The sequence below is a fragment of the Aphanomyces invadans genome, assembly GCF_000520115.1.
Source record: "Aphanomyces invadans strain NJM9701 unplaced genomic scaffold supercont1.3, whole genome shotgun sequence".
Taxonomy (NCBI): Eukaryota; Oomycota; class Saprolegniomycetes; order Saprolegniales; family Verrucalvaceae; genus Aphanomyces; species Aphanomyces invadans.
This window is the reverse complement of record NW_008580148.1, coordinates 438,985-450,982: the sequence shown is the minus strand read 5'-3', so window position 1 is coordinate 450,982 and position 11,998 is coordinate 438,985. Positions and strand designations below refer to the sequence as shown.

At 54.2% G+C, this 11,998-nt stretch overlaps 1 protein-coding gene across 1 annotated transcript in view; it reads right to left on the bottom strand.

Annotated features, from left to right (window-relative positions):
* H310_01848 (hypothetical protein) overlaps positions 1–11,998 on the bottom strand; it is a gene marked incomplete at its 5' end in the record, with an annotated part of 38,775 nt that overhangs the window by 20,291 nt on the left and 6,486 nt on the right. Inside the window, one exon of the mRNA XM_008865164.1 lies at positions 225–11,972. Coding sequence (XP_008863386.1) covers positions 225–11,972 — 11,748 coding nt within the window. The remainder of the gene's footprint in view (positions 1–224; positions 11,973–11,998) is intronic.

The window sequence follows — 11,998 nt, the reverse complement described above, 5'->3', positions numbered from 1 at the left end:
CGCCGAGACGTGTGAATTCGTGACAGTGATAGTCTGTACTTTGGCCACTGCTTGCGGGGTAAATTTCGTGACTTGAACCTTCGGCGTTGCTCCAGTCATTCCCACGTTGAAAACCGTGATTGGCACTGCAATTGTAGCGAGAGACAGCGACCATCGGTACTCCCCATTTATTCCTGGACCTTCGATCAAGCACGACGTTGCACCAACCAAACTCGTCATGGTACCGCACGGAGCGTTCGTCGCAGCGTTCAGCAACGCCCCCGTGATCGGGTGCGAGATTTTGAAAGTTCCTCCCAAGTATGCTCCATCTTGAATGGGCACAATGCTTGCGGACAACCCCGTGGACAACGTGCTCGATTTGTCGCCGTACATTCCAGTGTTGGTTGGAGAGGTGGATGTGATGCCGAGCGTCGCGATATTTCTCGTCAATGGCGAAAACTCGAGCTTTAACGTCCGTATGCTGGTCGGGTTGGTGCCTGGCGGTAGCTCGGACACCATGGCCACGTCAACTCCCGTTAGCCCCTGCAGCGCCAACTTGAGGTTGTAAGTCGAAATATCCCAACTCAAAGCCGACGTGGTGCTGGTTCCCAACGTGAGCGTGAAGGTCCCCATGGGTGATGGGGTGGTGCCACTGACCGCCCGGGCCACCGACGTCAAGCCAACGTAAGTTTGCAATCGCACTTGGATCAGAGCATCTAACGACGCCTTGGATAAGAACGTGATGTCGTACTGAAGTAACTCGACCGACGCAGGAGCCCCATTGAACGAATTGTACACGCTGGTTCGACTTGTCACGGACACTGTGCCCAGAGTCCCCGCGGCGTTGAGCGCACTTGCCAAGGCTGTTGCCGTAACAGGAAGAGTGACCCCGCGCACGACGGTCGTGCCCATGTACACGATGTCCATTGCAATCCCAACTCCACTAAACACTGCGCCATACATTCCAATCGTTTGAGTCTCGGCAACCGTTCCAGCACGATTGCGAAGGACTGTGACTGACGGAGAGGTGCCAGTGAGCGCAGCTGTCGACACGACTTGGATGAGTGGCACCGTCCCAGGGTCGGAGAGGAAGGTTACAAACCACGTGTACCCACCACTGACTTGGGCGCCACGCGTGACCCCAAACGTGCGGCCGATCAGTGCAGATTGAAGTGTTTGCTGGACGGTCGCAGCAGAGTCCTGGTACCCAATGACGGCAGGGACTCCAAAGATTTGAACAGTGAAGGACCCACCCGTGGTGCTGGAACTTGTGATGGCTTGCACTTCTGGTGATACAGGGTTCACTTTGAAATCGAGCCATTGTATCTCAGGCATGTAGTCACTCGATGTTGTGATTTCCACCACATTCGACTGCACAGGAGACACGGACGACGCGATCGTTTGGACTTGGGACCGATGCGCCCACCCTGAAGTAGTGACCACTTGCACTTCGTTCTGCGCTGGCAATGCAGTTGTTGTGATTGTTTGAATGGTGGGTTGTGGTGGTGGCCCAGCAATTGAAATTCGTTGAATGTCCTCTTGGGGCACAGTGGTGGAAGGTGCCACACACACGAGCTCGTCGGGAGAAATAAACTCAGCTGGCACTACTGACGCCCCGATTTTGCAGCGAAGCGTTGGGCTATTGACGAAGTTCGTCCCGTAGAGAGAAACGCGCGCTCCAGGTTGACCTCTTGTTGGAAACACGTTCTTTAAAGTGGGTGACTCGTAGAATGCAAACGTCCATGTGGGCTCGGTGAAGTCTTGGCCATTGACGGAGATGGTCAACGGGCATTCGACCGCAACAGCGCGAGCTGGTGCTCGACACGCCATCCGCGTCGAGTCGAGGAATACTCCTTCTACGATGGAGTCGCAAAATTGGCAAAACACCTGATCGTTGAAGCCAAAGTTCTCACTCAAAGTGAGCACAACCTGGGTATCGCCAGTGACTGGTCCAGACGTGGGCTCAACTCGGACAATGTCGGGCATGGTGACCACATAATACCACAGGGAGTTTGTCTTGCTGGCTACCACAAGTGGGTCTTTTACAGAGACTTGGACCACCTCGACGTCCGTCGAGAACGGGGGCGACACACACGTCAGCTCCCTCGACGTAATGAACGTGGTATTCACCAACACATCGTCAAATGCGCACAGCATCTGTGACGTAAAGCCTTCGCCCGCGACAACCACCGTGGTGTGACCAATATGCAGGCCTACGGACGGTGCAATTGAGTACAACAACGCTTCGACTTGGTAGTCGAAGCGCAGCGATGCGGAATTATACTCATGGCCACTCATGGCAACTCGAACTGCGACCGATCCTTCGACTGACGTTGACGGGACGGGACACGTCAGCACATGTGGAGACATGACAGTCGCTGGCACTGGCAAGGATATGCCAAACGCACATGTCAGGTTGAACGTGCTGTCGAAACCAGAGCCTTGAATCACCACTTCCTTGCCGCCTCCCAGAGTGGACTTGGCGGGAGTAATACTCGACAAATTCAGGTTGGGAACGTAGCGAAACCAAATATTCGCGGGCACAACGTCGATGCCGTTCATGGTGAGCGCCAACTCAACCGACTCTGCGACGCCGACCGAAGGTGAAACACATCGGAGGGTGTTGGAGGACAAGACCACAGCCGAGGCAGTTTGATTCCCAAAGAAACAGGCAGCTCGGGCACTATTTGCGACAAACTCGCGCCCAGACACGACCACGACCGCCCCACCTTGCTGAAAACCATGCCGTGGGAAAATCGACGTGATTTCCACCGGCAGCGTGTACATGTACGGCTGGGAAACACTTGAGAGCGTTGTGTAGTGAGCTGACACCATGGCTGTTGAGTACGCGACACTGGACTGGACAACATGCAATGGTACAACGCCAACGTTCGCTGTCGGAGGCGCCGTGCACATTCCCATCGACGCATTCAGAACAGTCAGCGGCGACACGATGTCACCAAAGGAGCAAAACGTGCCATTGAACCCGTCGTCCAACACAGCATTTGTCGTGAGAGTGACGACCGTTCGACCTTGCGTCGAGCCAAACGGGGGCTGGATCGCCAGAATCTCCAACGGTTCCTTCACCATGACCTGTACGTTGTCGTTCGTGAAATCTTGGCCGTTTACAGACACCTCGATGTTGTACGATCCAGCTCGCAGCGACGGAATCTGACATTGCAGCATCGTGGTCGTCAAATAAACGGCAGGCACAACTTGCCCGCCAACCCGGCACGTCAACGCATTTGGAAACGTGTCGTCAAAGTTGGCCCCAGTCACGGTAATCAAGGTAGGAAGTCGTACAACAGTGGGGGCAATCGACATGACTGTCGCTCTAGCCATGTAGTAGAATAACACGGGCATCGTCCGTGAATAGTCGTGACCGTTGTTCGTCACCTCTACAGTCACCGGTCCGCCTCCTCGTGTCTCACTCTCGTGCCGAGGGACTTGAACGATGCACGAAACGTTTGTGAATTGAACACAGGCGACCACAGCATTTCCAAATCGTAGTGTTGTCCGTTCAGTGAAATACGCGCCTTGGACAGCCACCATTGTCTTGTCCAAGGACGACCCGCGGTTGGGAGTGAGGCTGGCCAGCGATGGCGCATTCTCGTAGAGGTATGGCACGGCAGACGCAAACTCGACAGCCGACTGGGAGTAATTCGTTCGCTGGACAACAGAAAATGCAACTGCACCAGGCGCGCGCGCGCTCGGTGACAAGCACGACACTGCAGTGGCATTCACAATCGTGGACGGCACTTCAACCGACCCAAATCTGCAAAAGACCGCAGAGGAATGGAGGGTGCTGGTCAGGGCGACGACGACCACCGAGTCCCCCGCAAGATATCCAATCCCCGGATGAATCGATAAGACGACACCAGCTTGCTGGTACTCGAGAAGCGATTCATGCAAGACGATGTCGTTGCCATTGGTACTCACACCGATGACGACAAACCCAGGCACGTGCGGTGGGCTGACGCACTCAATTGTGTTTTCGTCGATGAACGTTGCCACGACGAGTGTCGTATCAAAGACGCAGTGCATGTCATGTGAAGGTGAAAAGCGATCGCCAGTGATCGTCACGACGGTGTTGCCATATTCGGGCACTTTGGACGGCAGGAAGGTTCTCAGTAAGATTGGTTTGTCGACAAAGTACTCGAGCGCACGCAGCGACCTTACATGCCCCACCTGCAACGTCACCATCACTCGGCTCGGTTGGAGTGGCGGCGTCACACACATCAAGATCTCTTGGCTTGAAACAATCGACGGAACACATGCCACGCCATCAAAGCAGCACTCCACATGGGCAGGAAATGCGGAGCCATGAATGGTCAAGGTCGTGTTGCCGGACGCAGACCCATGTCGTGGCTCCAAGCGCTCTGGATTTGGTGGGACCATGGACAAGAAGGTTACGCGATTTGATGTTTCGACGTCATTTGTACTCAGCTCCACCTCCACACGCTCGTTGGGCGGCAAGGGGGGAGTCATGCACTCGCAATGAGTCGAGTTCAGAACGTTGCCGACTTGGTACAAATTGTTGAAGCGGCAGAGCAGGAACGGCGGAAATCCTGTTCCAATCACGACCAACATCGACCCGCCAGTGTACACCACTTCAGAGGGGAAGACGGCAACGACGCTTAGTTCAATTTCGTACCGCACGGTGTGGCCCTGGGTTGTGAAATCGACCCCGTTGTTGCTCACCTCGAGCCCAACATATCCAGGAGCATGTGGCGGGCTCATGCACTCGATCAAGATCGGGCTGTGGTACAAGCTAAGTGTTTTGAAATTTGATCCAAATCGACAAACCGCTCCTGGGAGAAAATTGCGGCCTCGAATGAGTACCTGTGTCGGCCCAAAGAAAGTTGTTCGCTCCAGTGCATCCACGACCGGGGCTGCGTAGTAAGTAAACGTCAGAGCGGATGAAATGGATGCACCAAGTGCATGCAGTGCGAACGACACCACTTGCTTCATCGTGACGGCTGGAGAATGACACTCGAGATGCGTCGCATTGAGGATCCGTGCTGGTGCACTTAAGGTGCCGAATTCGCATGTCGCGTTGTCCAAGTTGTAAAAAGAACCACGGACAAACACCAATGTCGATGCATTCACAGGGCCAGACGATGGGGACAAGTCGGCGAGCTCGACGTCGACATCGTGGGTGATCCAGATCTTGCCGTCGACAAACTCTAGTCCGTCGTTGCTCACTTGCAGTTGAACGCTCGTTTGAGCGGCTGGTGCGACACACGTGATAACGTTTCGATTGATAAAGTGGCTTGGTACAACTGCAGAACCAAATCGGCATGTCGCCGTCGGCTCGAAACCTGTGCCAAGGACAGTCATAGCAGTGGGGCGCGACGTAAATGTCCGACGCGGCCAGACATCTGAAATGCTCAACGTAGGAGCTACCGACAGTCGGCTCGACAGTGTGTGAAAGTCCACTCCATTCTGAGTGACTGCGACGGACACATTGCCAGGCTCAAGTCTTGGCACGACACATTCAATCAAGGCTGGAGATAACCACAACGCTGGCACGATTGGCGACGACCGGCCAAATTGACAACCCAATAGTGGCGACTTGTAGAAGTTTTGGCCTTGAAGAGTGACCCGAGCACCACCGCTCTCCAAGACAGTTGGTACAGACACCATGGTCAGCGACATCAGAGGTAACACTTTAAACAAAATTGTGTTGGACATTCCTGACGTGTCTTCGACGCAAAGAGAGATGTCGAGAGGAACTGTGGTAGGAACGTGAGGCAAAACACACACAACTTGGTTGGACGAGACGAATCGCGCAGGCGCTGTGATCGACTCGCCAAAATGACAAATGCTCGGAGCGTTGAAATTCGCTCCAACCAGTTGAATGGATGTTCCAGTGGACCCCAGACTAGGTTGAACAGATTCGACCAGCGTTTCCGACAGATACTCAAAATGCACGTCACTCGTTGAGAATTCTTGGCCATTGATGGTCACCACCACCAAAACATGACCCTTCTGTACGACAGGCGGAGAAGTGCATTCAATGATCGAGGACGACACGATTCGGCCGGGAGCCGTTTGGAGCCCAAACGCACACTTGACGGTGGGCGTCGTGTGGATGAGTACTGGTGCAACTTGGACCCGAACGACAGTCGATCCATAGATTGGCCCACGGTTGGGGCTAATCTTGACAACAACAACGGGGTCCGTGTACGTGAAGTAGATGGGAGGACGGTCAAGCAGTTGCGCCGATTGTAATTGGAACCGGACTCTCCCTGGTTTATAGAATGGAGGGGCCATGCATCGATATGCATTCGGCTCGTCTGGCACCGCAATCGACGATATGTTGCCAAACCAGCACCGAATCGTATCATCCAGACCGGTTTCTCTCTCGGCTACAAGCACGCGAACGGATACACCGCCCACAACGGACCCAAATTCAGGTTCAATCGACATGGCCACAAGAGGAGACTCGAAGGAAAACAAGATGGGGTTGCTCGTCGCGTTGGCGGCGTTTGCCACTGTCATGAGCACTTGGGTAGCACCGTTCACGCGTGGAGCAACACACATGATTCGAGTCGAAGTCAAGAACATTGCCCGTGTCTTGACGTCGCCAAAGCGGCACTCGATGGAAGGGGAGTCTTCAAATCCTTGGCCTGTGACTGCGACGTGTGAACCACCTCGGCAATCGCTTGAATTCGGAGTCACCACGGTAACACTTGGTACGGCAACAAACCGAAGTGGTATGAACTGACTCGTTGCCTGTGCATTGTGTAGCTTTATCGTCACTCGCCGCAGACCCGGTTCATCAGCTTGAACGACGCATCCAACTGATTGGGACGAGTAGAATACTGCTTGAGTTGGAGTTTCTTGGTTTGAACCATTTGTGCAAACGACGCACGTCACGTGAGGCACAAAATTTTGTCCAAAGAGAACAACTTGACTGGGTTTTCCAACTGCTACGACAGACTTGTCCGTCGAGTCCAAAACCATCGCGGGCAAGACCATGAACGGTTGAGTGAACGCAATGACATCGTTGATGGCGATTGAAATGTTCTGAGGATGAGGTTGTAGAGCTGGAACCACGCAGACAAGCTGTGTCGCGCTTTGATACACGGCTAGCGAACGTTTAGTCCCAAATATGCACGCCATGGTATCAAAGGAACTAAAGTTGGCCCCAGCTACAACGACATCGCCCCCACCATACTCCACGGAAGCCAAAGGAAACACACGTTGGACGATGGCCCGTCGCTGAGCTAGCACGACCACACCACTGGTCGACTTGGCGGAAGGTTGTCCCGTTGTGCCAAGTTGCACGGTGTATGCCCCAGGAGTGGCAAGGGTTGCAACGCAATTCAGCGATGTCGGGGACAAAATGACGGCAGCCCCAACGGCGTCGACGTTGGATGAACCAGCAGCAAAGAACTCGCATTGCAACGGTCCGTTGAAATTTGACCCCACCATGCGAAAACTTTCGGCAACTCCAACAGGGACTCGAGATGGAACGATGGATTCGATCGTTGCAGACGGAATATATTGGAACGCGAGAGATTGCGACAACGTGCTGCCAAACTGCAAACCCACCAAGACGCTTTGCGGGGCTGGCACAGCTGGGGTCAGGCACAAAATCGACCTGGAGGTTTGAGCCACCGCCGCAACACTAACGTTTCCAAATACACACTCAACGTTCGCCGTCAAGAAGTGCTTTCCCTGGATTTCGACCAGAGCTCGGCCTTGGGTTGTACCAACGGAAGGCACAACTTGATCCAAGATGGGCATGGGCAGGATGTGTAGGGCAAGTCGTTGCTCCGAGAAATCGACTCCGTTGTTTGACACCATCAGGAACAATGTGGAAGACGTCGTCTGGCTTTGCACATCGCATTCGATCTTCGTGCTAGACACAAATCGTGCTTTCAACACAACGCCAGACCCCAATCGACAGCTCAACGCAGAATTCCAAATAAACCCATGCCCGGACACCAGTACTGTGGTGGTTGTGTTCCAGAACACTTGCGTGGGTTCAACAGCATCCACTTGGATGGACGAATACAACTTCAACGGGTAAGGCGATGCATGAAAGTCTTGGCCGTTGTACGAGATTTCCAAAAGGACCGAGCCGACATCGCGCAAGATCGGAGGCACCGAGCACGCCATCGTGGTAGTGTTCAAAACAATGGCTGGGGTGGACGAACCAGAGTCGAATCGACAGGAAACCGTAGGGCCTGCGCTGGACAAAGACTGTCCAGTGATCATCAGCTTGGTTCCTCCGCGAACTGGGGCGAGGCGGGGTTCGAAGCCCACGAGTTGAGGATCAGCATAGAACGTAAACGTCTGGTCTCCATGCACCATTTGGTTGGGGCCACACCACACCGACACGACGTAGTCGGATGGGGACTGAACTGCTGGCGTGACACACTGCAGAAGCTGGGGTGACATGAAAGTTGCTGGAGCCACGAGCGTGGTTCCAAATCGGCACACCATGTTTAAGCACGACGTGAAGTGCGTTCCAAACACAGACACCATCGTTCCGCCGGAAATGGGACCCAACGTCGGCCAGAGTCCTGTCGATGTTTCGGCTCCGACGTAAGCGAAGGTATGGTTGGTCAAGATGTAGTCGACGCCATTCACGGACAAGAGAATCCTAACTTGGCCGGGGGGGTGCGGTGGCACGACAAACGACGCAATGCCGTGCCTGATATTCTCAACGAGAACCGGCGCCGAATTGCCGAATTTTATGAACATGGTTGGTTGGGTAGGGCTCGATCGACTTGAACTGTCGGATACAGCCATCGTGACGGTGGCCCCGCCCAATTCCGTGCCAAGTTGAGGTGTCATGGACGAGATGGTTGGAGCACGGACGTACTCAAACGCTCGTGCATAGACAAAATCCTTTCCATTCAGGGCAACATAAATGTTGACGTTTCCATGGATGGGAGATGGAGGCATTCGGCATTGCACAATCTTGTCTCCAACTGAAACACCGTGTTGAACGTCCGACCCGGCTTGGCACTTGATTTCTTGAAAGGACGTCACCGAAGCGTCGAACTCAATACGAACGGGAGTTCCGCCATGGACGAGGCCACGAAGGGGGCTCCCTTGAAGGACCCTTGGATGCTCAAACACATGAAGGATCAAGGCTGACCCTATGGGGTTGAGACCATTGGGGGCAAACATCACAGGCACGTCTCCTGCGCCAACATCTCTTGGCAGAGGACATTGTACCATGATGGTAGACAATATGGTGGCTTTTGTCGCAATCGAACCGAACAAACAAGCGCTGTTGTTCTTGCTAGAAGGGAAATTTTCCCCGTGTAGAACGACCATGGCGGTGACTTGGGCCGACTCAAAAGATGGCACTTGGGCTGGTTCCACTCGAATCAGCTGTGCATCGCCGTAGTACACAAACGGGACCCCATTCGAATAATCGACCAAGTTTAACGTCACCGAAACCAGTACAGTTGTTGCTGTACCACGGGCAGGAGACGTGCATCGAATCGTAGTTCGATTCACGTATGACCCGGTCGACGCCTCGGCTCCAAACCGACACATGGGCGTTGCCGACGACAGTCGAGGCATTGGACTAGTTAGTGTCACCAACACGTTGGTGTTGCCAGCTCGGGGACCGCTACACGGGGTCAGTTGAGCAATCTCGACATCGTCAAACCAAAACAGCTCGCGTCGTACGACTGTGTAGTTCCGCTCGAGATCCACCACCCGAACCATTGTGGCGTTGATATGGACACCACACCGAACTTGAGTCGACGACAAAAACTCCACGGCGGTTTTTGATTTCCCGTCCAGACAGATTAAAGTCGGGTACAAGTTGTGCCCAGACACAAGAACGGACGGTGGCGACTGGCGTCGAAGCAGCGTTGGAGCGACACTGTCAACCACGGGAACGTCGAGAAGAGCCAGAGGCCGTGGAGCCTTAATTTCAAGATGCATTGTCACGTCGTACAAACTGACTTGAACGAGGCCAGCGCCGACCGTGATCGGGACTTGGCACTCCACCGTACTCGCGTTCTTGTACGTCAAAAGCACTAACATCCTGTCCACGAGACAATGCATCGTCGACGTGTTTTGAAATCGCTCGCCGCGAATCGTCACCACACCGCCAACCCCGCGCAGCATCGAAGGCGGGTCCATGCTGGTCACTCGAGGCAAAGCGTAGTACGTGAACTGGGCAAACGTGTAGTCGACGTGGTTGTTGGACACACCGAGACGAATCGTTCCAGGCGACCTTGCAGGCACCAAGCAATGGATTTTTGACGACGACTCCCACTGAACCGGGGTTGGCAGCTCGATTCCCACTCGACAGAGCGCCGCTTTTTCAAAGTTTAACCCTGTTATCACGACGTAATAGCCACCGGTTTCAGCACCTTGGGGAGGTGACACAAACGTCACTTCGATCGTCGGGTAATATCGATATGGATAGCGAAACGTGACAAAGTCGACCCTGTTGTCGCTCACAGCAATTGGTACGTGGTCTGCCGCAGATGGTGCTGGTGGAGTCGAGCAGAGCAGTTTGTCACGATAAACGGCTAGTGCTGGCATCACTTGATCGCCGATTCGACAGACATAACGCATCGAAGAGTTGAATTGACCAGAGAGAATGAGCCTCGTGTGGCCTTTCGACGGACCGGCAAGCGGAAACACTCCAGAGATTTCAACTGGTTTTGTTGGCAACACCGTGAAGGGTGTAAGGAGGTTGTCCTGTCCGTTGATCGTGATGCTGACGTCCACTGCTACACCCACGGCGAGCGTCGGTGTCCAACAGTTGAAGCAAGTGCGATTGAGAGGGGTAGCCACAGTTTTCCGATTCCCAAACAAGCAATGCGCGATGGGGAAGGCAACCAATTGTGGTTGAAAACACAATGTGAGATTGGTTGCGCCCGTCGCTGGAATCGTCGCTGGCTCCATGGAAGCCCACACTGGAGTTGCGTGAAAATGAAACAAGAGAGATTGCTGCGAGCACTGCAACCCATTCAGACACACGCGGAACGTGGCTGGTCCCAACGGATGCACGGGGGTCGAGCAGCGAAGTGATGAAGGTGACACGACCGTGGCATGAGTTGTAAGACCCATCCCAAAGTCACACAAAGCATCTTGACTTGGCAGGAAGTTGTTTCCAAGGACGGTGACTTGGGACCCGCCGAGCACCGACCCGATAGATGGAAGGATCTGGACGAGTTCGACTTCTTGATAAAACACAAATTGAATGGGACGCAAGGACAATGCCAAGCCATTTTCAACGAGCATCCACGTCGCAGCAATCGTCCGTGTGGCGTTTGGGATGGCAGGTGTAAAGCAGTGGAGCCGTGTCGAGTTGACATACACTGCTGGGGTGTGCAGCGGAAATGAAGCGTTGTCATTCCATACGAATCGACACCTGTACGTCGATTCGGGAATGAAGTTCATCCCAGTCAGTTGGAGCAGCGTCTGGCCCGTCAACGGCCCAAACTTGGGCTGGACATGCGACACAAAGACGGGCTTGTCAAAGTGGAACTTTGTGGCCGACTCGACAACGTCCGATGGGGTATTTGAAACAGACACCACCACCTGCGACAAAGCGATCGAAGGTGGTGCGACGCACAGAGCAGTGGTCGAATCAACCACTTGCCGCGGACGAAATGCTGTCGCGTCGAAGTGGCATCGAAAGTCGGGCGAGTCGATGAATCCTGTGCCGTAGACCGTGACAAGTGTGCCTCCACTTGCAGATCCTCGGGTCGGATAGATCTTGGCAACCGTTGCATGAGCAGTGTACTGGAAACGCAACGACGTGGATACAAAGTCGTGTCCGTTTGAAGCGAGTTGAACGATGGCTGAGCCAGGGACATGGGGCGGCGTCACGCACAAAATCGTGGATGCATCCACCCACGTTGCCGAAGGCGACGTCCTGTTGCCAAACTTGCACTTGACCAACACGGACGGAGGAAACCTGTCTCCAAACACGAGGACCATCGACGCACCCGATTCGGGACCGCTTGCCGGGAACAATTGGTGATATGTTGGAATGCCTACAATGGGTGGGTGACTTGACGAC